The 25,589-nt window shown below is 37.8% G+C and overlaps 1 protein-coding gene across 1 annotated transcript; it reads right to left on the bottom strand.

Moving 5' to 3' along the window:
* Nucleotides 1-458: 458 nt before the first annotated feature.
* On the bottom strand, nt 459-25,028 carry LOC110211154 (uncharacterized). Its single transcript, XM_020990316.2, is given in 8 exon segments — nt 459-2,399; nt 2,402-6,308; nt 8,456-8,637; nt 9,988-10,191; nt 12,485-12,645; nt 16,114-16,267; nt 20,053-20,130; nt 24,927-25,028. Coding segments are annotated over 7 exon segments (6,297 nt in total). The 5' UTR covers nt 20,108-20,130; nt 24,927-25,028; the 3' UTR covers nt 459-765.
* Between the last annotated feature and the right edge of the window lie 561 nt (nt 25,029-25,589).

The raw sequence follows: 25,589 nt of genomic DNA on the forward strand, positions 1-25,589 counted from the left end.
TCACATATAATCTAAAGGGTAAGTATGACCCAGTGCTTCTTTAGGAGAAGCAGACTCCAGAGTGTTGTGTGGAGAGCACTGAACAAAAATTGCACAGCAGCAGTGAAAGGCTTGATCAAAGATAAAATTCCTACCAGCTACCAAAAAGTAGAACGACTGCCTTGAGATGTAGTAGGCTTCCCTTTGCTAGAGGACTCCAAGTGGAGGCTGGACCAACAGCTGTCACATGTGTTGAAGAGGGGTTTTTTCATTAGGGGCAAGTTGAACTAGAAGGCTTCAGAGGACTTTGTCTACTCTTGAGATGCCATAATTCTGTGATCCTTTACCAAAATCTCTTCCTGTGATATATACTCTCTAAACAATTTTTCTAATCACTCTTTTTCTTTTCCCAGTAAGATAAATTATTCCATATTAACATTGAACTTTTTTTTTGTTTATTATGGGAATTTGTGTGCATCTGATTATTTGGAGCTATTTTATAGTAATAATAAGCATCTGTATATCTTTGATATAATGTAGGGTTCCAGTTAATAATATTCTTTTGGAGTTGTTCCTAGCTTTTTTTTGCTACTTGAATTCTAATAGACTCTAAATATAGGTGTTGTGATATTCGAATCCTTAATACTATGTTTGAAATCTGAGTCAGAGAGATATAAAATGGTGAGTTAATTATTTACTATTCCCAAAGCACCATGTTTCCCATTTTGTATTTTTGGTTTTTAATTTTCACTTATGTTCATTATTCTTCCTCCAGCTATTCTAAAACTAGCCATTTGCTTTATTTTTGTCATTATCTCCATTGTTGGCTGTTTCATTTGATTTTTCGTCCAAAAGCAATTTTAAGGTCAGTAGAGTTGCATCAGGGTCAAGTAGTTTGATAAGAGGAACATCCACCTTTTTGTCATGGTACAGCTTATTTTTCAGGGTTATAGCTGCCATAGAGTCCATGCCAAGTGACATAAGAGATGTGTCCATCGAAATATCTTTAAGATTGGTATTGCTGAATTCATTTGCTAGGGAGTTAATGTAAGCTTCGTTCACTAGTGGAGATGAGTTTTCACGAGCAATTAAGTTAGACTCATCCAGCTTTTTGATTTCCTGGAAAATTGCTGAAAAACGGATGTTAAGAGATGGAACCTGAGTAAAAAAGTAATCCTGTAAATTTTTGTAATCAAATTTAATAATTCCTTGCTGAGGATTATTCAGAAGCAAGCATTTATGAAGATATTTATCAATTTCAGATTTCTGAAAAGTAAGTATTCCTTTGCTTGCCAAAAATTTTTGAATGTTGTGTTTATTTAGCAACAGCCCAAGATTCAAGGCTCCCCAATTAATGGACTGACCGGCAAGACCGCAGTTCCTCCGATAATGGCAGAAGATATCTAGAAAGGAGTTAGCAGCAGCATAATTTGTTTGGGTTGCGTTCCCAAGGAATGAAGTAACAGATGAATAACAGACAAAATAATCTAGCTCATGGCCTCTAGTAGCATTATGAAGATTTATTGCTCCTGCAACTTTGGGACCTAATACTTTCTCAAAGCGAGTGAGGTTCAGAGCTTCAAGATGTCCATTATCCAAAACAACTGCGCTGTGGAATATCCCTTTGATTGTACCCTTTGGAAAGATATTGCCAATGTAATTAAACACCTTTTTCACCTCAGAGGTGGTACTCACATCACACTGCAAACTAATGATCTTGCAGCCTTCATTCTGACTTTCAAAAGACTGCATTTCTTTTCGTTGCTCAGCATTCGGACTTCTTCTTGAAAGAATCACCACAGAGCCACCTCCGTTCTGAACAATAAATCTTACTGTTTCTAAGCCAAGACCAGAGAGTCCGCCTACCACAATATACGCTGCATCTGACTTAAACAATTTCCTTTCTCCTATATACCTAGGTATGTCTGAAATTTCACTTTCTGGTAACCTCTCTCCCAACACAGCAAGTGGAATGGCTGTGCGTGTGAAGTAGGAGACAAGAGCCGGCTGTGCACATGCACATGACTTCTTCTGTTGAAAAACAGAGTAGTCTAAGTTTGTCATCTCTTTCAAGTTCATTGAATATATCCATTTATAGACAGCCATATTGTTGCGTAGCAGAGCTGATTTTTGAAAAACCTGGCTCAGGTTTACTAGGTGAACTTGAATATGTTCATGGCCATCGTGAAGGAGTTGCTGCAAAAATTCAGGCTTGTGACTCCCGTAAACAAACACTACATCTCTGAGGTGGGAAAGATCAGAGAGCATTTCCACATAGGATCTTGTTAACGGGGGCAGAAAAATGAGAGCCTGACAATGTTTCACGTCATTCCATAGATGAGAAGAGGGCAAGACGTGACTGACTTTCCAGTCATCTGCTTTAGCAACCCAAGTTAGCACTTTGCTTAGAATAGACTCAGTTCCATGGAGATGACAGCAAGGGAAGTGAGAGACTTTGTATCTGAAAATAATACCTGAGTAAGAATTTTCCAAGCTATTACAAAGTATGACACACAAGGGGCACTTCTAAGAGCTGTGCATTTTTTCGTGTCAAGACAGACAGACTCAGGAATGAAGACCTTTGATGATGCAGCAACAGGGAAGCATGTGGCAATGTGATCTCCAACCTTCACTTCTTTCACTCCTTTGCCTGTATTGGTTACTGTACCGCTGAAGTCCAGGGCTAGCAATTTATGTTTTTCCACAGTGTGCTCAGTCCAATACAGAGTGTTTCCAAAGGTTGAACTAGAGGTGCTAACAGGAAAATAGTCTTCTGAATGGATGCATATTTTTTCTACCTGAACTTCCACAGTGTGGCTTTCAAGGTAAGTAACCCTGTGGTCTGATAATTGGGCAGACAGATCTGTTGCCTTATATGGATCTGCTGTGTATAAAGAAAACATTTCAGAGTTCTGAAGGTGCTTTGAAGATGGGACATCATCAGGGTCATGAAAAGGAGTAATTTTGACTTCAGTAGTATAAACTCTCCCTTGATCAATCCAGAGTTCAGGATAATCTTCCCCTTTATAGTTAATGATAGCTTGTGCTAAGCTTGCTATGTCCTGTGTACTTATAAAACTGATATCTATCATCTTAAATGTAATCTCTGGAACTTCCATAACACAGCTTCTTACCATACCGGGCAGAACATATCCAGGATTAATGTGATTCACGTTTCTTGATGTTGCTTTGTAAGTGACAACGGTCACCGAACAAGGATAGTTTTGTTCTCTCAAGGCCAAGATAACTTGACGAAATGCCTCACAACACTTTGCCAAGTGTTGTGTGATGAGCATTGCTGATGTTTCCTCACTTAATTTTTGTATGCCCCACATGAATAACACATCATGGAAACCCATGATCTCCTTTCTCATCATGTCACCTGTGCTTTCTGAATTTAGAGTTTTTTCCCAGTCTTCAAACATAACATACTTGGACTTGTTATGTAAATACGTTTTTAGTGAATTAGCTACTCCAAATTGGTCAGCAAACACTATGAACTTCTGTGGTTCTTCTAAATTCCTGGTTGCTGGGATGGGAGAGATTTCTGTCCATTCATTTTCTAGAAAGACATTATCGTTGCTGGCCGTTTGTGTCACAAACTTGAACCCCACATTCTTCAGTTCTGCCAAAACTTGGCCGTGTTTATTTGTGAAGCATCCACACGCTTCGACATAGCTCTCAGTGGACTTGCTGGTTTTTACATATATCTGCATTTCCTCTTCCAGGGTTCCAAAGACTGTCAGGCTGCCAATGGCAGTTGGAAATCCAGGCTTTCCTTCAGTTTCTATGCTTTTGGTGGCCATCACAGCTGTCATTTGCAAGAAACAGTCTAATAGCACTGGGTGGATGTGATAGTCATACATTTCCCCTCTGGTTTCTTCATTTACAGCGATGGTTGTTATACCTTCCTTCAGCTTATGACAGTATAGAATATCACTTAGTTGTTTTAAAATAGGGCCATATTGAAAACCGGTAAGAGAGAGGGCTTCGTAAGCTTTATTTATGGTGATGACGGATTTGCACCTTTGTACGATGCTCTCAAGGCAGAGATGTTTTTTTTCATTCAAAGGTTCAGTCGTTTTGGCAACACTACCTGTTGCATAAATTGCAGATGATAAAGAGAGTATTCTGAATTCAGCTGCTGTTCTCCCTACTCCCACTTGGATCTTCAAATCTAGGAAATTTTGTTTTACCATACAGGGAGCTACAAAAGTGATGCTCATCTGACATCTCTTTAAAGGTATTTTGGGTCTTGAGCTGTTTATTACTGAGGCTAAGCCAAGCTCTACAAACAGGGCACTGGGAATCAAAGGCACACCATTGCTTTTGTGCTCATAGACATAGGGTGTGGTATCCTGGGATATCACGCAGATGAATTCTGAGCCATTATTTGCATTGCTAATGAGAGGATGACTGCTACTGGCAGTGTTGGGATGTTGCTGAAGACTTTGCAGGTATTCCTTGAGATTCTGATGATCAAACTGATATCTAGGGTAGTCTGTTGGAATTGCTTTCAACCCATTATAGAAGTGTGACCAGTTGAGATCATATCCCAATTCAAAAAGATTTTCTACCAGAGCAAAAAGGGTCTCATAATTTTTCTCCCTTTGTAGGGAAGGAAGAACAAGTGTTTGTTCTCCTAAAGTTTCCTTGATGGTTCTTCTGAAATATGGCTTCGGAGCTATTTCAACAAATACTACGTTTTTCTTTCCTTGAGATGAAGCTTTGACGGCTTCTGTGAAAACAACTGGCGCTCGAACATTCCTGGCCCAATATTTGCCTGTAGTTAAGTCTTTCTCCGAACTTGCCCTTCCCGTTACTGTTGAAAACATTTCTGCTTCTGGCTCCTGCTTCGCCAGATTGCCTATAGTTTCTGTAACGTCCTTGACTATTGGATCCATCATGTAACTGTGATAAGCAGCTGGAACGGGTAAGATATATAGAAATATGTTTCTTTTCCCGAATTGCTGAGCCAGTTCTTCATAAATGGCACTCATAGAATCTGCATCTCCAGACAAAGTACAACAACGGGGACTATTGAAGGATGCGATGCACACCTTTCCAGAGTGAGGGTCTAGGGCTTTTGAGATTTCTTCCACAGGGATGTTTCCAACTACCAACATTTCCCCTCCAACCACCTTTGTCTGAAACATACTCCTGTAATGAATGACCTTCACGGCGTCTTTAAGGGAAAGAAATCCAGCGCAGTGGGCAGCAGCTACTTCCCCGATTGATGAACCTAGGACAGCAGCAGGTTTGATGCCCCAGAATTTCAGGAGGGATGCTAAAGCCACCTGAATTATGAAAAGGAGAGGCTGGGCTATGTCAGGCCTTGAAAAATCATTAAATTCTTTTTCTATTAAATCCAGGAACCTGGTGGGTTCAAATTGAAGAAACAAATTAGCAATTTCTTGGCACTTTTCTTTGAACACTGGCTCAGAGTTGAGCAAGACCTTGCCCATCCCCTTGTAATGTGCCCCATTACCGCAGAACACAAATATTAATTGAGGAGTCCCCTTGGTATGAGGTATTTGTGCATTAGCTGCTGAATTAAGCCTTTGTTGCAAATTCCCTAGGGAGGTGGTCACAAATGCTTTTCTGTATATGTGATTGGCATGGTTCCTTCTACACACCGATGTATAGGCCAGATTCTCCAATGATTCTCGGTTTCTTTGGCTCAGGTGTTGAGCAGTGTCTTCCATTGTGAGCTTGAGGGATTTACTGGATGCTGCAGAAAATAGAAATATTTCATAGGGCCTTTTAAGAGGTATCCTCTGAGGCTGCTGCTTAAACTGTCTGACAACAATATGAGCATTGGTTCCCCCAAATCCAAAACTGCTTATACCAGCTACTCTACCAAATTCTGTGGACTCTTCCCATTTTTCTACTTCTGTTGGAATGGAGAGATTTAACTTTTCTGTGTTTATGCTACTCTCACTCTCTGAATAGTGGAGAGATGGGACAATCTTTTCATGTTTCATCATGAGAAGGACTTTAATTAGGCCTGCTATTCCAGCGGCTGACTCAGTATGACCAATGTTGCCTTTCACTGAACCAATCTTCAGAGGAGGTACATTACTGGATCTTCTTCTACCAACAATGTTGCCCAAGCTCTCTGCTTCAATGGGGTCTCCAGAGGGTGTTCCTGTGCCGTGAACTTCAACATACTGCACATCTGATGGGCTGATGTGAGTTGAATAAATGCTCTCTAAGAGTTTCTCCTGTTGCTTCTGAGAGGGTCTGGTGATGGGAGTTACTGCTCGTCCATCCTGATTCACTGCGCTGAAGCTAATAACACCCCAGATTTTGTTGCAATCTTCTTTTGCCTGTTATAGAAAATATGAGTGAGTAACATGAAATGGTATTGGTTTCCTAATTTAAAAAATCCAAAGGAGAAATGGAACATTTTACTTTGAATATACAATTTGTCATTTTCGAAGTAGTATATCAATAGAAATGTACATGCATATTTTATGTATGTGTATATATGTGTGTGTATAATATGTATTTATTTTTAAATAATATGTATTTATAATATGACAAAGCAATTTAACTTTATTGTGTTTGAGAGCTATGGAGATGGACAATTGACTTCTACGACATGTTAGCTTTCATTTTATGATTTGTAAGTTAGAATGTTGGATATTTATCTGAAAACCATAAAAAGGATTTAAGATTTAGCCCTTTTCCCCCTCATGTGTGCTTTCTTATTTTCTTGTACTAATATGGTACTTGGTTTTTCACTGTTTTTCCCTATGGGATTCTGTGGGATCAGAATAGTGATGTATAGCATACAGAAGAATATACACTCTTTAACATGGGAATCTATGGGTTGTAAGGAGTTGGCTCCTTTGATATAGTGGGTCCATTTCAGGATTGATTTCAGGAGTTCTGAGTGACCCTGAGACATTATAAGGTGATTCCAAGTCTCCAAGGACCATCTCAGAGGTACTGGGAATCCCCAAGAGGGCTCTGGAACCATTCTATTCTCTTAAAATTTTGGATTTTTGGGATTATCTAGGCTAGGAATAGAATGTGATAGATTGACTTTTATTATATTTTTTTTGGTGGTGGTTTTATAGTCTATTTTGACCTGACAGGCACCTGGTATCTGCTTGATTTTCCTTTTTAAAACGTGGTTGGGTGCGAGGAGAAGAGAAGTTAGCAAGTTATCAGCTAGTATCCAGGATTAGGAGTGTAATTGTATTCTTCCTTCATCAGAACATATCTTGAATACTGCTTTCAGTTCTGGTTATCATATTGTATAAAGGACATTAATAAGCTTGACTATATCAAGAGAAGGGTAAACAGGATGGTAAAGGGTATAGAGAATGGTATAAAAGGATCAGTTGAAGGAACTGGGACTGTTAAGCCTGAAAAAACAAAGGACTTATAGGGGACAGTAAAGCCATCTTCAAGTATTTGAAGGGTTGTCATCTGAAAGAGGGATTACATTTCTGGAAGAGAGATTATGTTCTGCTTGGCACTAGAGGGGAAAAAACTAGGTGTAATAGGCAGAAGCAGCGAAGAAAACAGTTTTGGCTTGATATAAGAAACCCTGCTCCCAACAATCAGAGCTATTGAAAACCAGAATGGACTATTTGGGGATAGATGGATTTCCTTTCCTAGAGGTCTGTAAACAAAGCCTGCACAATCACTTACCATGGATGTTCTAGAAAGGATTCCTGTTCATGGTTATACTAGATGGCATCTAAGGATCTGAGATGCTCTGATTCTGAGAACTCTCACGAACCCCATACGAAATGTCCATTCTTTTAGAGGTGCTGATCTATATAGAGTTGGTTATTTACATACAGTCAGTACATATATCTTGGTTGCACACTGTGCACAGACAATAACCAGACTCAGAACTGAACAGAGAGCACAGTGAATGCCTTCGGGAAATTGTGTAGTGCTATTAATGGCTCCAAGCTTCTCCTTGAAACACTGGCCCATAAATTTAAGAATACAATTACATTCCTAATCCTGGATACTGCCTGATAACTTGCTAACTTCTCTTCCCCTGGCACCCAACCAAGTTTTAAAAAGGGAAAGCAAACAGGTATCAGGTGCCTGTCATGTCAAAATAGACTATAAAACCACCACCAAAAAATACAATAACATAAGTCAATCTATCACATTCTATTCCTAGCCTAGGTCATCCCCCCAAATCCAGAATTTTAAGAGAATAGGATGGTTCCAGAGCCCTCCTGGGGACTCCCAGTACCTCTGAGATGATCCTTGGAGACTTGGAACCACCTTATAATGCCCCAGGGTGACTCAGAACTTCTGAAATCAATCCTGGAATGGACCCACTATATCAAAGGAGCCAACTCCTTACAAGGTGGTTTCCCTCCTAGTCTTTCTGATTCCAGGCCTGGTGCTGTATCTACTGTGCCACCTAGCTGCTCCTAGAATGAATTATAGATGTATTCAGCAATTTTCATTAAGAAAAATTTCCCCCAAATCTTACCTTCTTTAGTGGCTTAAGTAAGACAATTCCACAGCCTTCACCTCTGCCATAACCATCTGCTCTCATAGAAAAGGGTTTACTCATTCCATCTGAAGCCATCATCTTGGCTTTACTCAGCATTACATTAACATGAGGATCTAAAATGTAACTCACTCCACCACAGAGAGCTGCTTCACAGTCTCCTGCAGTGAAAAAAAAAAACCAACCCAGAATATTTGCTTAAAAGAAGAGACTTTGATTTAAAGAATGTTTTTTTTTTTTAACATTCCATCGAACAGGATCTGGTGAATGTAAAAACGTTTTCTAAAGGTAATTGCTCAATAATCTCATTATGTTTCCTTTCCCCCTTAACTCTTCATCTTCTCTATTTCTAGCTACATACTCCACAACCCTCTTACAAGTGTATGTTACTATCGATTGCTAAATTTTTAATGCTGTAGGCCTTGTGTACTCAGCTATAAGAGTGTCATATTTCATTGGATTTTTGGAGTCCAACAGAAAGAAAGGGCTTTCATCAGCTAGTCCTATTTTTATTCTTTTTGTTTGTTGTTGTTCAGTCATTTCAGTTGTGTTTGACTCTTCATGACCCCATTTGAGGTTTTCTTTTTTCTTTTTTTTTTTTTTTAATGAGGCACTCGGGGTTAAGTGACTTGCCCAGGGTCACAAGGCTAGTGAGTGTTATGTGTCTGAGTCCGGATTTGAACTCAGGTCCTCCTGATTCTAGGGCTGGTGCTCTAGCCACTGTGCCACCTACCTGCCCATGTAGTCACCTTTTTAAAATAAAGATTCAATGAGTGATCTCTGGGGGCCCTTTCAGGTCTTGTAATTCTTGTTCCAAAATTCTGCAATGGCTTTTCAGATTTTTCCCCCTCAAAAGAGAATATTAAATATAGAGAAACTAGAAATAGGATTTGAAAAATCTAGTACTGGCTCCCAGTTTGCTTTGAAGTGCTTGACTTTCTGGGCATGGTTGACTGGGCAAATCATTGGATGTTTCAACCAACAATAGATAACCTCAATTGCACCATTCTTGGTGGCAAATAAATGGAGGGAAGAAGAGTTTTCTCACTCCAACCAAAGTAGTAACCAGTCCTGACTCTTGAGGATTGATATCACGTGAAGTATGTCTCCCATCAGCATAAATGTGTGGGGAATGAAGCATATTTTTTCAGACAAAGACAGTGTTTTATTTGTACTTTTTTTTTTTTTAATTTTTAGGCAATTAGGGTTAAGTGACTTGCCTAGGGTCACACAGCTAATAAGTATCAAGTGCCTGAGGCCATATTTGAACTCAGGACCTCCTGACTCCAAGGCCAGAGCTCTATCCACTATGCCACCTAGCTGCAGTTTGTACTTATTTGTTACAAAGGAGGGTTCTAATGGGGGTTGAGAGGAACCATTGGAAAGAGAAAGTGATGTTTAAAAATGTATCCACAAATTATTAAAAAGAAAAGAAAACCCAGTAATTGGTAATAACAGTAATTATCAGCATTACAACATTATTTTATAGGTTACTCAAGTTCAGAAAATACCTTGTTTAATGGAAAGGAATGCATAATGCAATGCAACGAGAGACGCTGAGCAAGCTGTATCTAATGCAATTGATGGTCCAGTTAGATTAAATGCATATGAAATCCTGTTAGCCGCTAGGCTCATTGCAGATCCAGTGACATTGTAATGGTTCAAAGATATGGGGATTTTGGAGCTCATGCACTCATAATCTCGATTCATAAGACCTATAAGCAAAGAAAAAAATGTAAATGAGACAAAGAAGAATATAGCACAAATGTAAATTCTGAACCTAAATTATTTTTCAGTTATTAATATCTGTCATCTGAATTTTCAGTCAATGTTTTCAGAAAATAAAGCCATAGAAATCTATTCAGGCACCCTTGCTTCCTGGAGTTACAGGTTTTCCAGCAAGGTTAGCAACAAAATCGATCTGTGTGAAATGAATCTCATTTTACTTTTTGTGCTAACATGAAACATGCATGCATCCCCCCCTTACACTCACATCCACACCCCCTCATACCCACACACAAACCCAGCATTGTCTTCTAATGAAATAAGTCAAAAACATTGTGAAGGAAGGTTGGTTGAAAAACATCTGAAAGGTTAAGATGAGATACGGGTTTTCTGAAATCTATTCTTTAGTTAAAAGTCTCTTGTTGGATGTTATTAAACATCTACTTAAATTCTGAGTTCCATTTAAAAATCTTTTTTATTGATATCATTTGTTTTTATGTCACTTTCACTTCCAAACATTTCCCTCTCCCTCTCAACAGAGAGAACCATCCCTGGCAACAAAGATTAGAAAAAGAAAGAGGAAAAAAAATCAGTGCAGCCAGACCAACCGATGCTTCTTCATGCAGCTCTTGAGAAATAAGATCGATGTTTTGTGAGTACTGCAAGATGTCATAGTTCTTATCATTCTGGCTTTAAACTCTCACCGCTCCATTGAAAGTCCTCTCAAATTGCACCATCGACCATGTAGTCACGAAATCCAAAGACTTTTTTTCAGTATTCATTCTTCCTGGTTGTTCTGTGGCTTTTGACATTGTTGATGAGCTATTGATACTTTCCTTATTGGGAAAGCATCGATTTTGGGAAAGCCCGCTTTGCGCATGTCCCCCTCTCCTGTTTTTTTCCCTCTATCTTTCCTGTCTCTGTAATCACTCCTTTTCTGGATCCTTCATTTGTGCCTCACTTTCCTGACCTCTTCAGTAGGTTTTATCATTGATCTTTTTTTCTTATTTTTTAGATGTACTTCCAACCTTGGGCACCTTCAATCCTTTCATAGCTTTAGCTTTAATGTATTTATCCTGTACTGTTGAGTATTTCAATTATCTGTTTTTGTGATTTATCCTACTTGTAGGTTGTGAACTCTGTCATGAAAGAGACAGTGTCTTTTCTCAATTTTATATGAGGTTTCCCAAAAGTCTTAGTGCAGTTTAAAGCTTTAATAGCTTTATTTAAATAAGCTTATAGGGGCAGCTCAGTGGCACGGTGGATAGAGCTCTGGCCTTGGAGTCAGAAGGTCCTGAGTTCAAATCTGGCCTCAGACACTTGACACTTAACTAGCTGTGTGACCTTGGGCAAGTCACTTAACTCCAATTGCCTCACCAAAAAGCAAAAAAAAAAAACACCAAAACCCAAAATAAATAAGCTTATGATTACACTAAGACTTTTGGGACATCCTGTTCTTCTCTTTGAAGTACAGTGTCCTGCACACATCAGACACAATGAATATTGATTGGATTGAATTGAACCTTCTAACTTCAGACGCGTGATTCTAAAAACTTTGTTTCTTTTTTTTTTTCTGAGGTATCAATAAGATGTATTGGAGATGGGCACAATATCATAGTTCACCAGTGGATGTTACCATCTTCAGATGATTAGATTCAGCTTGGCAATTCCTTAAATCCACAGATTAAATGTTGACTCTTTATTTTATTTTGTAAATTCAAACTTTTGTATTTGGAACTTTTTAGTGTAAGAAATACTTATCAATAAAAATTGGCATGTAGTTAGGAACACTTGATATTCTTAAACCAATCAGTATTTGGTTTTTCCATTAAAATGATTAATTTGAACTATAGCATGGGATATATGCAAATAAAGGTAGAAATTGAATTCATCAAATAACTTATTAATAAAAAATAATACTACTAGATTGTGGCTATCACAAACTTTTGAAATAACTAGTCCCCTGTTCTATATGAATGCAAAATAATATCTTACAAAGTAAGGAAAAATATTACTGAGATTAGTGGGGAGGGGGGACACAGAACGCAACCATGCCAGCCTTATTTTTCATGAATTTTAAGCCTAGTCAGGAGTGAGTAGATAAGAAGAGAGCCAAAAGGGACATTCCCTGAATTTAGAATTTCTGGGCAAGGTTCATTTGCCCCAGAACCCATACCTCATTGGGTTTACATTATAGCATCACAGTCATTGCTGTTTATATTTTCAATTGGTTCCTGAATTGAAAGAGTTTTGCCACAGATCATTCCATCCCTACTGTCTCACCAATGAAAACCCCAATCCTGGAGCCAGACACTTCATCAGTAGGGATTCCAGCACTCTCTAGAGCTCTGTAAGCACATTCCAAGAGTACTTTTTGCTGGGGGTCCAGACGCTCAGCTTCTGAGTCACTGATTCCAAACAGTTTGTTGTCAAATTCATTAAACCTATGAAGGAAAAGTAGGAAAAAAAGGAGTATGTAACAGATTACTTTAGCAAAGGTGTGTTTTTGAAACAGATTACAAGAGTTAGAGTCATGATAATTTCTTGCCATACCTTTACTGAAGACACCAAGGAAGCTGAGCATCTTAGCTCAAATACTTACCCCTACATACGATCAATTCCACTAAATTTCTCATTGGTTTAGGATTTTTAAAAACATAAATAAGTAGGTATATAAAGGTATATAAAGGTATATAAAGAATATATAAAGAGGAGATTTCAGAGAGGAAGTCGTCCTGCAGAAGAGATTTGAGTTGAGTCTTGAAGGAAGCCAGGAAAACTAAGAGGCAGGAATGAAGAGGAAGAGCATTCCAAGCACGAGAGACAAAGGTGTGGAGATGAGGTATGGAGTGTCATGGGCTAGGAGGAACAAGTAAGCCACTGTAGCTGGAGTGTGCATGAAAAGGAGTAGAGTATAAAAAGGCTAGAAAGGTAGGCAGGTGCCAGGTTACAAAAAACTCTACATGGCAATCAAATCCTTTACATTTCATCACAAGGGTTATAGGTAGTTACTGGAGTTATTGAATGTATTGGTGTTGTATTGACCATTGTGTATGGTGAGTGTATTGACCATTGACATGGTCAGACTGGGTATGTGTGGTGAGTAAGAGGAATCAAAGACGGTGCCAAAGTTTTAAACCTGGATAACTGGGAGGGTGGTGGTATATTGGACAATAATTGGGAAGTTTGAAAGTGGGGTGAATGGGAGAGGATGATTCATTCTGTTTTAGACAGAAGTCCACTTTAAGATGTCCAAAGACACTTGGTGCAGCAAGGCGGACTGAGATGGAGCCAACAGATATGTAGGAGGAGAACTAAGACAGAGCAGCATCACAAAAGCCAAGGAAAGAGAGAGTATTCAGGAGGAGGGAGTGGTCATCAACATCAGATGCTAAAGAGAGGTCAGGAAGGAAAAGACCTGAGAAAGGTAAATTGGACTTAGCAATTAAGAGAGTTTTGGTTAGTAATTGATTAGCAGTTAGGAGAGCAGGTTTAGTGAAGTGGTGAGAACAGAAGATAGACTGAAAAGAATAGGATAGTGAAGGAGAAGGGAGAAAGTAGAGGCAGGTGTATAGATAACTTTTTCTAGGAATTTGGTTGGGAAGGGAGGAGAGAGAGGGTAATAGCTTGAGGAGATGGCAGAATTAAGGGAAGGTTTTTAAAGGATGGGATAGGCCTGCACATGTTTGAAGGCAGCAGAGGAGGAGCTAATGGATATGAAGATTAGAGAGAAATTGAAAATTAGAAAGAGAAAGGGGATTATTGGTGAGATAAGCTCCCAGAACAGGTAAGATCAAGGACACAAGCTAGCCCCTTAGAGACTGAGGCAAAGGAAGAGAGAATGGGAGATCATGCCAAGCGGTTTTCAGGTACAGACTTGAGGAGAAGAAAAAGAATCAGAAATGGTAGGATTAAGAGGGAAATGATATTCTAGTTGGGAAAGGCTCTCCCCGTCTTTGTCTGTGGAAGTCCCTTTATTGAAAGCCCAACTCAGTTGACATCTCCGTCATGAAATATTCTCAATACCCTTTCCCTGTGTTCCAGCTCAAAGTAATCTTTCCTTCCTTCCTTTCTTTTCTTCTTTTTTTTTAGGCAATGGGGGTTGTGACTTGCCCAGGGTCATATAGCTAATAAATGTCTGAATTCAGATTCGAACTCAGGTCCTCCTGACTCCAGGGCCAGCGCTCCATCCACTGCACCACCTAGCTGCCCCCTAATCTTTCCTTTCTTGAATTTCTTATAGTACCTTGCCTAGGTCTTCTTTGTCCCCATCACATTCTACTGTAATCTGTGGCCCAGAATTCCAAGTTCCGAGCTTCCATGGACAGGATTCAGTCCTAGGAGAATTCCCACAAATCATTTTTTAACTTGTGCCTTCACTAAGAATTTCCCCTGTGAACCTTGATTTGTTCCCACTAAGATTCTAGCCTGGGACAAGGTTGCCGCAGGTACAGGTACAGGTACCCTTGGATTCTGTGCAAACGCTTAAGCCAACAATATATGTTGACTAAAAGACTGCCTTTATTTTACCCAAAGACAGAATGCAAAACCCTACAATCGTCTCACAAGAGCCCATGATATATGACATTCCTCATTCTCTCTAATAAGTTCCACCATCCTAAGGAGTCCTCATGCCTCCCCGTGATGTAGACTTCATTCATGACGCCCACCTCAGAAGTGAAACGCAGCTGGGGTTTCCAAAAAGACAATCCTTTCCCAACAGATCTGTGCTACCTAATGACTCCCAGAAGTGGAATGACAAAATCTAGATGTGTTTTTCTACATTGTGATGCAACCCCTTGTTTGGTCCTCCAGCCCTAGGGCCAGACGCTCTCTCCTCTTCTCTCTAGGTGCTCCAACTTCTTTTTCTGAAACGCCGGGTCCAAGAACTCTCACCACTCTCTCCTTGCCCTTGGATGGTACCAACACTCAGTCAATAGGATTACTTTATCTTTTGGGGCCGTGTGGCAGGATGTTCTGCCCTTGCTTCTCCATTGCTGCTATCTCTGGGTCTCAAGGGCTACCTGGAACCTGTCTTAGGGTACAATTCCTGCAAAGGTTTTAACCCAATCAGATCATGGCTATCATCCTCAATGATGTGCGAATGAGTCAAGCAGTGCCCAATCCCAAGAGCACTCCTCACCAGCACAAAAGAGACGTCATAAAGGGGCATGTAAATACCTTCTATTGGGAGATATCTTCGAAGGTCTCATCCTCTATTCTGATAAAATTAGTGAGGCTTTCCTCATCTTATTTAAATTAAAATACTTATTTATTTAACTTACTTATTTAAATTTAAATATACTTATTTAAATATCTCTAAACATATAAAAATACCAAATATAGAAATACATACTCATTTAAATATATTTAAATATATAAATATATACTTATTTAAATTGAAATATACTGATTGAAATATATGTCTAATTCCTTTCATCTACGTTCCTATTAAACTGTAAACTCCTTGAAGTTAGGCAAAGTGTCACTTTTCATTTTTGTATCCTTTAGCATAATGCCTCGTAAATAGCTAGTGCTTAATAAATGTTCATTGAATTTTACTGAATGGGATTGGTTAGAAAAAGTAAAAAGAAGGGGCAGCTAGGTAGCGCAGTGGCCTGAAGTCAGGAGACCTGAGTTTAAATCTAGCCTCAGACCAGACAGTTGACACTTGGGCTGGGTGACCCTGGGCAAGTCACTTAACCCTGATTGCCTCACTAAAAAAAAAAAAAAGAAAGAAAGAAAGAAAGAAAAAGCTTTAAAAGGAAGGAACAGGAAAAGTTAGAGGAAATCAGGGGAGGTTAGTTTATCTTGCCAGTGATTCAGTTAGGACCTTTAATAGTATTTAAGAATGAAGTCTGGTTATGAATAATTAGAATATGTATTTACAGAAAGTCTAGAAATGATCTTACCCTTCAGTAAGAGCAGCTCGTCTTGTCATGCTTTTACCAGGTTTGTGCTCATCTGGGTCATACCATTCGTCAACATGAAACCTTTCATTTGATATCTTTGTTGTACAGTTTCGGCCTTCCACAAGCACTTGCCAGAAGTTGTCAATTCCTTCTCCTGTTAAAATAATACCATTTCCCCCTATTGTTTGTTTTTAATAATTAGTTGTATTACTTTCAACTAAATTCATTCCTTGATTTCCCTCTAAGCTCATCTCAAGAGCTATTAGGGAGATTAGGAACTCTCCAAAGCTGCTAATGTTTTCCCTACCAAGCTCCCTTGTATATTTGGCATATAATTATATATCACGTTGTCTCCCTGTTACGTGTTATTTTCCTTCTCATAGAATATAAGCTGCTTGAGAACAAAGGCAGTTTCATTTTTGTTTTTGTGTGCTTAGCACAAAGCCTGAACTTATCAGGAACTTAGCAAAGGCTTTTACAAGGGCAAAAGTTTGTCAAAAAATTAACTGTAACAACAGCCACACAAAGCCAAGCAAGGAAAGAAAGAAGAGTTGTGAAGGAACTTACCCACATGAAAAATACTGTGATGGCTTCACATATAAAGTAAATACAAGTGAAAAGTGGGTTTATATTTTTGAAAATGTTCTAGTATCCTGCGTGTAGTAGGACCTTAATTGAATTTAATAGTGTCATGCTTAGAGAGAGATTTTCATATTTTAAGTGTTCTTGACCATTATAATTCTGCCTTCACAATATCTTACATATATACCTCTTTTATAGTGACCTGACCACCACCCGATAACTCATTTCTTATTACCTCTCATCTAGCCTGGGTGCGCCAGAGTAGAGGACTGGACTTGAAGTCAAGAAGAACTATGTGACTGTGGACAGATCATTTATGTTCTCTGGGCCCATTTTCCCATCTATAAAATGGAGATAATAATGTACTTTTCCACCGTATTATTCTAAAAAGGTCGAGTGATTATTACACATTAAATTTTGGAAAGGCAAGTGGGAGTCAGATTATGGAGGGCCTTAAATGCCATGACAAGAGTTCATCTTTTATCCTTAAGATAATGGGGAGCCACTGAAGATTTTTGAACAGGGCACTGATTTGGTTAGAACTGTACCCCAGGAAGGTCATTCTGGTAGGGATTTGGCTAGGGAGTGAGAGAGAGAGAGAGAGAGAGAGAGAGAGAGAGAGAGAGAGAGAGAGAGAGAGAGAGAGAGAGAAAACGTGTAATAGAAAATGCCTTGAGGAAGCTGCAGGAGAAAGGAAGTACTTGGGAAGAGACTCAAGATCAGAGGATCAGGGTGGATTGATGGTGGCTGCTCTGTGATGAGTTGATCAAGGCACTTTTGAACTGGATTCTCATTTCTATATATTGACTGAGAGGGGTCTCCCAGCCTGCTTCCTGCGTTTTCAGCTAAAGACTTTATCTATTGGAAGTGTGAGATAAACATAAAGTGGGAGCTGTGTTGTATCAGCAACATTCTCTTGCCTACTCCCAGAGGAGTGGCTTAACAAACTGAAACAGGACTCTGAAATGAAGGGTTTTAAAGCCATCCTTGTCCCTAAAGTCTTGGGACTTGAAGGGTCTTGGAAACCTCTAAGCTGCCCCCAGCAGATGGGCAGAAGTTTTATTTTTCTATCAGTTTATCATTTTTATGCATTGTTTACTGGTTTTAAAATTTTGATTCTTTGTCAAGTAAAATACTATATACAGCTAAATGTGTTCTATCTATTCACATGGGAAGTCAGCTATATCTTAGGAAATACAGGAAGTTCAGGAAAGAAGTAGGGTTTGCCAAGAGGTGGAAACTTGAGGCCAGGTTTGAGCTAGGTCCAGTACTTTGCCCTCCACACCACCTAGCTAAAAGACTTAAGTTATTTTAAATTCATTTTATTTTTAGTTCTGAATTCATCCCCCCCTCCCTCTCCCACTCATTGAGAATGCAAGAAAAACAAGATGTTATAAATATGTATAGTCATATACTGTATGACTATATAGTCATATTCCCATATTCCCATAGTCAAGTTCCCATAATAGCCATTCCCTACCCACCCAACCCCCCCCACGTTCCCCCCCCCAAAAAAAAAGAAAAAAGAGAAGAAAAAATAAGCTCCAATCTGTACTCTGAGTTCAACAGTTCTCTCTCTGGAGGTAGATAGCATGTTTCATCATGAGTCCTTTGAAATTGTGATGAATCATTGTGTAGATCAATATTCCTGTTTTTTAAAGTTGATTACTATATCGTTATATAGTGTTGTTATTGTGTATAAATTGTTCTTTTGGTTCTGCTTTGCATCAATTCATATAAATCTTCCCAGATTTTTCTGAAACCATCACTTTCATAATTTCTTATAGCACAAGAGTATTTCATCACATTCACACATTGTAACTAATTCAGCCATTTTCCAAATTGATGGGCATCCACTCAATTTCCGATTCTGTGCCCTCACAAAAAGAACTGCTATAAATATTTTTGTGCCTATACTTATAGGCACTTTTATATACTTTTTATATACTTTTCCCTTTTCTTTGATGTCTTTGGCGGTATTGACCTAGTAGTGATATTGCTGGATCAAAGGGTATGTACAGTTTAATAGCTTTGGGGTTCTACCTCAAAATTTCTTAAAAAAGGAGGTCATAAAGGAAAATGACTTGATTTGAAGGGATACAAGAAGGTAAAGGACAAAGACTGGAACATAAAGAGTATCAGAATGAGAAGGAAGCTGAAAGATAAGAAAGATAGTAAGGCAAGGTAATAAGACAAGTTGATAAATCAAGTAGGAAGGTTAGTAAGATGAAGGAAAAGAAGTGTTTAAAATAAATATTTTCTGATTTTCCCAATGTTTCTTGTATATTTGAAACCAATTATAATGACAGGGTAAATTTTAACTCATTGTTATTTTAAAAAATGAAATAAAATAAAAAAATAAATTTCTCTTTGTTTTTATAAAAAAAAGCCTTACATTTGTAAACAGCAAGTAACAAGCTTTTATTAACAGTCTACTATGTGCAAAGCACTGTGCTTTCTTGTATAGTGTTTTATGGTGACAGGTCCCTCATAGATATTTTCATTTGATTTTAATTAATGCTACCTCAAGTAGAACTTTAGATGATTTTTCTTTTGACTCTGCATGGCAATGCACATCTTTGCCTTCACAGGTACACTCTAAGCATTGCTATAACATAGTCCCATCCCTCCTTTTTCCTAAGAAAACATATTACAATGCATCTACATAAGTGTTCCAATGATGCTGCCGTCATGTAGACCATTTCTAGAATTCCTCTTTTGGAATTGCTTGCTGAGCCAATTGCAAAGTCAGAGGAGGAAAAAAGATCAATCTCACTGCATCATGTCATGTTTTGGATGCAAAATGGTATTATCCAGTTTGCTAACATACCCTAGTCACCACTCTTGCTCTGATTGATTTTTGACAGCTTCTAAAATATGATATGCACTCTCAGAGAATGAAGATTTACTGCCATTAAGGATAATCAGAAGAACAGGACCCTAGGTACTGAAGGTACTTCCAAAAGAGGAAGTCCCAAAATGTCCTGTGCAATTGTCCCCATTACAATAGCTGCAAGACTTTACATGGGAAATGACAAGACTCATTTGGATCTATAAGTTCTATTTGTTTAAAAAAATCAGTCATATTACTTAATGGCTACATATTGTAGGTAATCCATAGGCTCGCCTACCCAGGGGATAGCAAACCAGGGGTATGTTAGATATATAGGTAAATCCTCAGATAGTTAGATCCTCAGAAATACCAGATTAAAAGAATTTGAGGGTTTTTTTTCACATATGTAAGGCATATTGGGAAATTAAACTTTGTTGAATATTTTATAAATGAAGCATAGGATGTTAGTACTTTTTATAAGTTCCAAAAATCCTGTTGGATATCATTGTTATTACCATACTCACCTCCTGGAAAATTGCAACCTATTCCCACAATTGCAATTTCATCACTGGTTTCCATAATTTCTCAAATTTGCTTTACAACTGCAAAAGAAACAAACAAATAAATGTCATGGAAATAAAGTGAGATCAATCACTTCAGATAAAATAAAAATAAAATGTACTTATCTAAATTGTAAACATCTTCTCAAGGATGAAATAAAAGCTAACCATTCACCAATCATCTCATCACTCTTCAAAGCCTCAGATGAATAAACATTGTAAAACATCAGGCATAATTTTCATTTCATTTCATTCATTTTTTTTAGGCAATTGGGGTTAAGTGACTTGCCCAGGGTCACACAGCTATTAAGTGTCAAGTATTTGGTCTGAGGCCGGATTTGAACTCAGGTCCTCCTGACTTCAGGGCTGGTGCTTTATCCACTGTGCCACCTAGCTGCCCCTATAATTTTCATTTAAATGTGTGACCCTGGGCAAGTCACTTAACCCCATTGCCTAGCCAAAAAAAAAAAAAAAGGCCAAGTCTAACGGCATAGCTCAATAATCCACAGTGTGATATTTAGGTGGCAAGAGGAATAAGTATGCAGGGCCAATTGAGTTTACATCTTATCAAAGAGCTACACTGACTAGAAAATTTTTTTTTATCCAAGAAATATTTCTAATTTATTTGAGCAATAATCCCATGACTGTTATTGTACTCCAAGGAAATACCCCTACTTAGAAAAATACTCATCACAGAATTATTCGTGTTAACAAAAAGCCAAGAACAAAACATGGATTAAATGATTGGGGGACTAATTGAATACACTATGAATTTATATGAATTCTATGAGCAACTGACCAGAGAATTTAACATTTCATTAATGATACAAAAGAAGAGTTCAGGATGGTCCTATTGTTCTTCTGGGCACACCTTTCAGGAAGAAAAGACACACACACAAATAACTGATACAAGGGAGAATACAACAGACGTGAAGAAGACTATGAAGGGCTTTGAAAACCAAACGTAGCATTTTATTTTTGGTCCTGGAAGTAATAGGGAGCCATTGAAATTTTTGAATAGGGAGGTGATATGGTCAAACTTGTGCAACAGTCATTTCAGACTTATCTGTCTCAGATCATGGAACAATTAGAGTGGTTAAAATAAATACCAAATTATAAAAAAAGTACTCTGTGATTGTAGTATCTCCAACCCAACTTATTTCAACAAGATATTAGTTCTCCCAAAATGGGGATTTGACAAAGCAAAAATGCTGCCATCATTTCTTAGTGAAGTTTAACTGATGAAAATAATCACCACCATAAGGAGGCCAAAAGGATGCAGAAATCACATTAGCTAGCAATTCCTTTGCTGCATAAAGAGAGAAGGTAGTCAAGAACAACATATTGTTTAGAGTTCAGGCTCATTCACAAAACGTTACAGAGGAAAATGATGGAAAACTGTGAGCAATATTGGTTCATAAAATTGGTTCACAGTCAGGAAGAAAACAAACCTGTTAAGAGTGTGGCATTTGATTCAGCTAGGCCGTGTCGCCCAGAGAGCATTTGTAGGTTAAAATAAGAGGGAAACAAACAGAATTGAACTGAAACAGATCTGCCTGCATCTTTATAGCAACTATTTCCATCAATGCGGATAGTGGGACCACCATGTTTAGAATCTACCTCCTCATTATTTTAATGTAGTATATAGTGAAATGGTAACAACACTTAAAAAAATCAAGTCAGGCAAAGTTCCTGACCTGACCAAATACACACAGAAGAGAACTGTGCTGTAGGTGACAATTTAAAAGGCATTTCAAAAATGATGTTTTCAAAGCAAGGAAGATTTCAAAAGAATGAAAAATATAGTGTGTAGTTCTTTAAAAAAATTTGGCTAAGAAATTAGTTGCTACTGATCTTTATGTCTTTTTTATACTTATAAAAATCTTTACAAAAATTATTATACTGAGAATATCCTTGATGAAAGCATGAAACATCAAGTAGGTCTATTTTGGCAATTTCCTGTTGCAGACCACATTAAAAAATCATAATTTAATTTCAAAAAAATAGGAAGAACCAGCAAAATACCTCAAATGAAACAATACAAAACAGAACATTTTGAAAAGAATATAAACATTTAACAAAAGCAACTTATTTCCCTGTGTTCCCTTCTCACTTCTTTTCAGTCTGTGAACTTCTTTAGTTTTGTTTATACATATATTATGTATGTAGTTATATATTTTTATATAGCTGTAGTCAGGATATGTTTTGTTTTTATTAAATTTCCATAAAAATATCCAACTAAAATGCTTATGTATTAAGTCATATATTTCTGTAATTTATAATTTTTTTAAGGAACTACTTTCACAAAGTAGTAACAAAAATGACTTGTTACTGTGCCTCATTCTGAACTATTTTTCTTCTGTGTATTTTCTGGATCTGTTATTTTTTATACAATTTTACACAGTAATGTGTATATTGGCATCAAGGACATATACTCCCCTGATGTGTTAACCAGGATTATCTCTCTACCCAAATACCTTCACTGACTCCCAATTTATACTACATAAAATTTGAAGTCCTGACTGTGTTATCTAAGTCCCTCAACAAATAGGATCGAGCCTCCTTGGTTCAACTGCTTCTTATATTACTCCCTTTCATAAAGCCTGTTCTAGCCTAAGTAGACTTTCCTTTCCCACATTCTTATCCTGTCCTCTTCCTTCTCTGTGCCTTTGCTAATGATGTCCTCCATATTTGTAACATATACCATTCCGATTCTTTCCATCTATTTTCTTTCAAGGCCCAAATGAAGTCTTTCTTTTCACCATTCCCATCCCATCTATTGAATATGAATAATCCCTGATGATGATATAAGGCTGCCAATCATGGAACAGCACAATCTTGGAAGAATCAAAATTACAGCTAACCCAAAAGATAATGGAAAGACATATAGTGGGTTTAAACAAACTGTCGCACATTACTGATGATGACTTGTGTGGGATGAGTGGTATAAAAGGTACTGTTAGGGACAGGTGTGACCAGAATAGGAGGTAGGTTGAATATTACATTTATAACCCTGACATATTATTAAAAGAACTGGGTGGAGGCTTCTGGAATACTAGCTAGATTCTCTAAGGAGAAACATCATATAGAATAAGGCAGAAACAATACCCATGCTAGTGAAAACACGAATCCATCAAATATAAGCACTGATAGTTTAAATTTTGTTTTTTCTTAACTGGTAGCTAGCTTCATTTAGAACTCTTATGATAGAAATATATTCTCATGGGGCTTTGTCTTTGAAAAGTTTTCTTCCTTTTTATTTGTTTATATGTTTATACATATTTTGATACTGTTGCATGTGATTGTTTAAAAGGGATTTCTAGTTTGAAAGGCTGAAAAATAGCTTCATAAGTAGCCAATTGTCTTTTAACTGAAATCTATTAATTTTTTTTTTACTGGGATGGATAGTAATGAAGTTTGACTGCTATAGTTTGTTGTCATGAAAATAACGTAAGACCCGAGTATCTAAAATAACATAAAACTAAGAGTTTGAACTGTGTTCTCTATCTGCTGTGAACTAGTTATGTCACTGACAGGTTCCTTTATTTTTCTTGGCTTCAGTCTCATCTGTAAACTACTTGGGATGAGTCAAAATATATTTATTATCTAGTCCCAGGAATGAAGAGGTATCATAATATACTGGAGAGACTGCTTGACTTGAAGTTAAGGAGACTTTGGTTCAAATTCTGGCATATACTAGAAGACTAGGTAAGTCACTTGACTTCTATGTTTCCAGCAACTCACTAGAGCTTTGCTTCTTGGAGGAGGGGATTATGGCAGCTAGAGTTCCTTGTGCTGATGAAGTCACAGATGATTTTGTTTGTGTAGTTGCATACTGGTAATAAACTCTGTCTTCCATAGTTTTAGTCCTGTCTTGTCATTTGAGTTCTTATTTCCATATATTTCTTGAACATTTCCGCTTGTTGATGAGGCAGCTAACTGGTGTAGTGGATAGAGGGCTACACTTGGAGTTAGGAAGACTGAGTTCAAATCCAGTCCCAGACACTTACTAATTGTGTGACCCTGGGTAAATCACTCAGGTTGCTTGTCTCGGTTGCTTCATCTCTAAAATGAGGGTAATAATGACAGCTACCTTCAAAGGTTATAAAGATCAAATGAGATAATATTTGTAAAGCACTTTGTAAATTGTAAAATGCTATATAAATGCTAGCCATTATTCTGATGATAGATGAAGACAATGACGATGATGTCAAACTCAACATGTTCAAAACTGTATTTGCAATTCCCTTACCTCTTCTCCCAACAACTGTCCCCACCACCATTCTTCCAGTCACTTAAGCCCCAAATGAAAAACTTATCAACCTTCTCTTTGGTCCTTCATAATTACCTACACCTTTCCTTTAAGATGTTTCTTTTTTAAAGATGTTTCTTAAATCTATTATTTTTTTCTCCATTCCATCTACCTTCAATTCATCCATTTTTAAAGTCATCTCACACTTAGTAAAATAGCCTCTCAATTATTCTTCCTAAATTTGATCTCTCCTCTGATCCATCCTGCATACTGCTGCCAGACTAATTGTTCCTTAAATATCCTTTTTATCATATCATTTGCTAAAAAAACTTCTCCTACTCCATCAAGTCTAAATCCCACCCAGTTTTTAAATCTTTCCATAATCTGGCATCATCCTATAATACCCATCCTTATTCCCATTACTCCCCCATGTATACTTTCAACTTTAGTCAGTCTCATTGTTTTACACACACACACACACACACACACACACACTCCCATCTCTGTAACTTCCATTGTCAGATCCCATTTTCTCTGTCCTATATCCTTATTCCCTCTCATGAATGCTCTTACTTCTCCCCCTCACCTTTCCAAATCCTACTCATCCTTCTGGACCCAGCTCAAATCCTACTTCTTCCATGCAATCTTCTCCAACTGCAACAGCCCACATTGATCTCTCCTCTTTCAGAAATTCTTTATCACTTACAGTCTGTACCACACAGTTTAACACATAATTATGTACTGTCTTGTAAGGTTCTATAATTGTTTCATCATAATATGGCCCCCACTAGACTCTAAACTCATCGAAGGCAGATACTGTCTTTTACACTTCTTTTGTATCCCCATAACACTTAGCACAATGTGACATACCTGTTGGCTTCTCATCAAATACAGGCTAATTGATACATTAATTTAATTATTTTACTATTTCTACATTGTGTTGGGAGGTTTGGTTGACAACAAAGAATTGGATTGATTAATTTATTGATGGTCATTATCAAAATTGAAATGCTAGTAAGATAAGTTTCAACCAAGGCCTCATCGTGGCTTAGAGGTGACCTTGGATTCTCAATGACTATACCAGTAGAATACAAATTGTGAGAGGTCCTACCAAGGTGGAAAAACTTTGAGCAGAATCATAGCGATTAATATTGATGCCCACAGCAACCAGTACAAACCAAATCAACTTTGTGATGTGAAAATAATAAAAGGATTAATGAATACAAATTCAATCAAATGAGAGAGGAGA

This window comes from Phascolarctos cinereus, unplaced genomic scaffold (assembly GCF_003287225.1).
Source record: "Phascolarctos cinereus isolate Bilbo 61053 unplaced genomic scaffold, phaCin_HiC Scaffold_1;HRSCAF=81, whole genome shotgun sequence".
NCBI classification, from domain to species: domain Eukaryota; kingdom Metazoa; phylum Chordata; class Mammalia; order Diprotodontia; family Phascolarctidae; genus Phascolarctos; species Phascolarctos cinereus.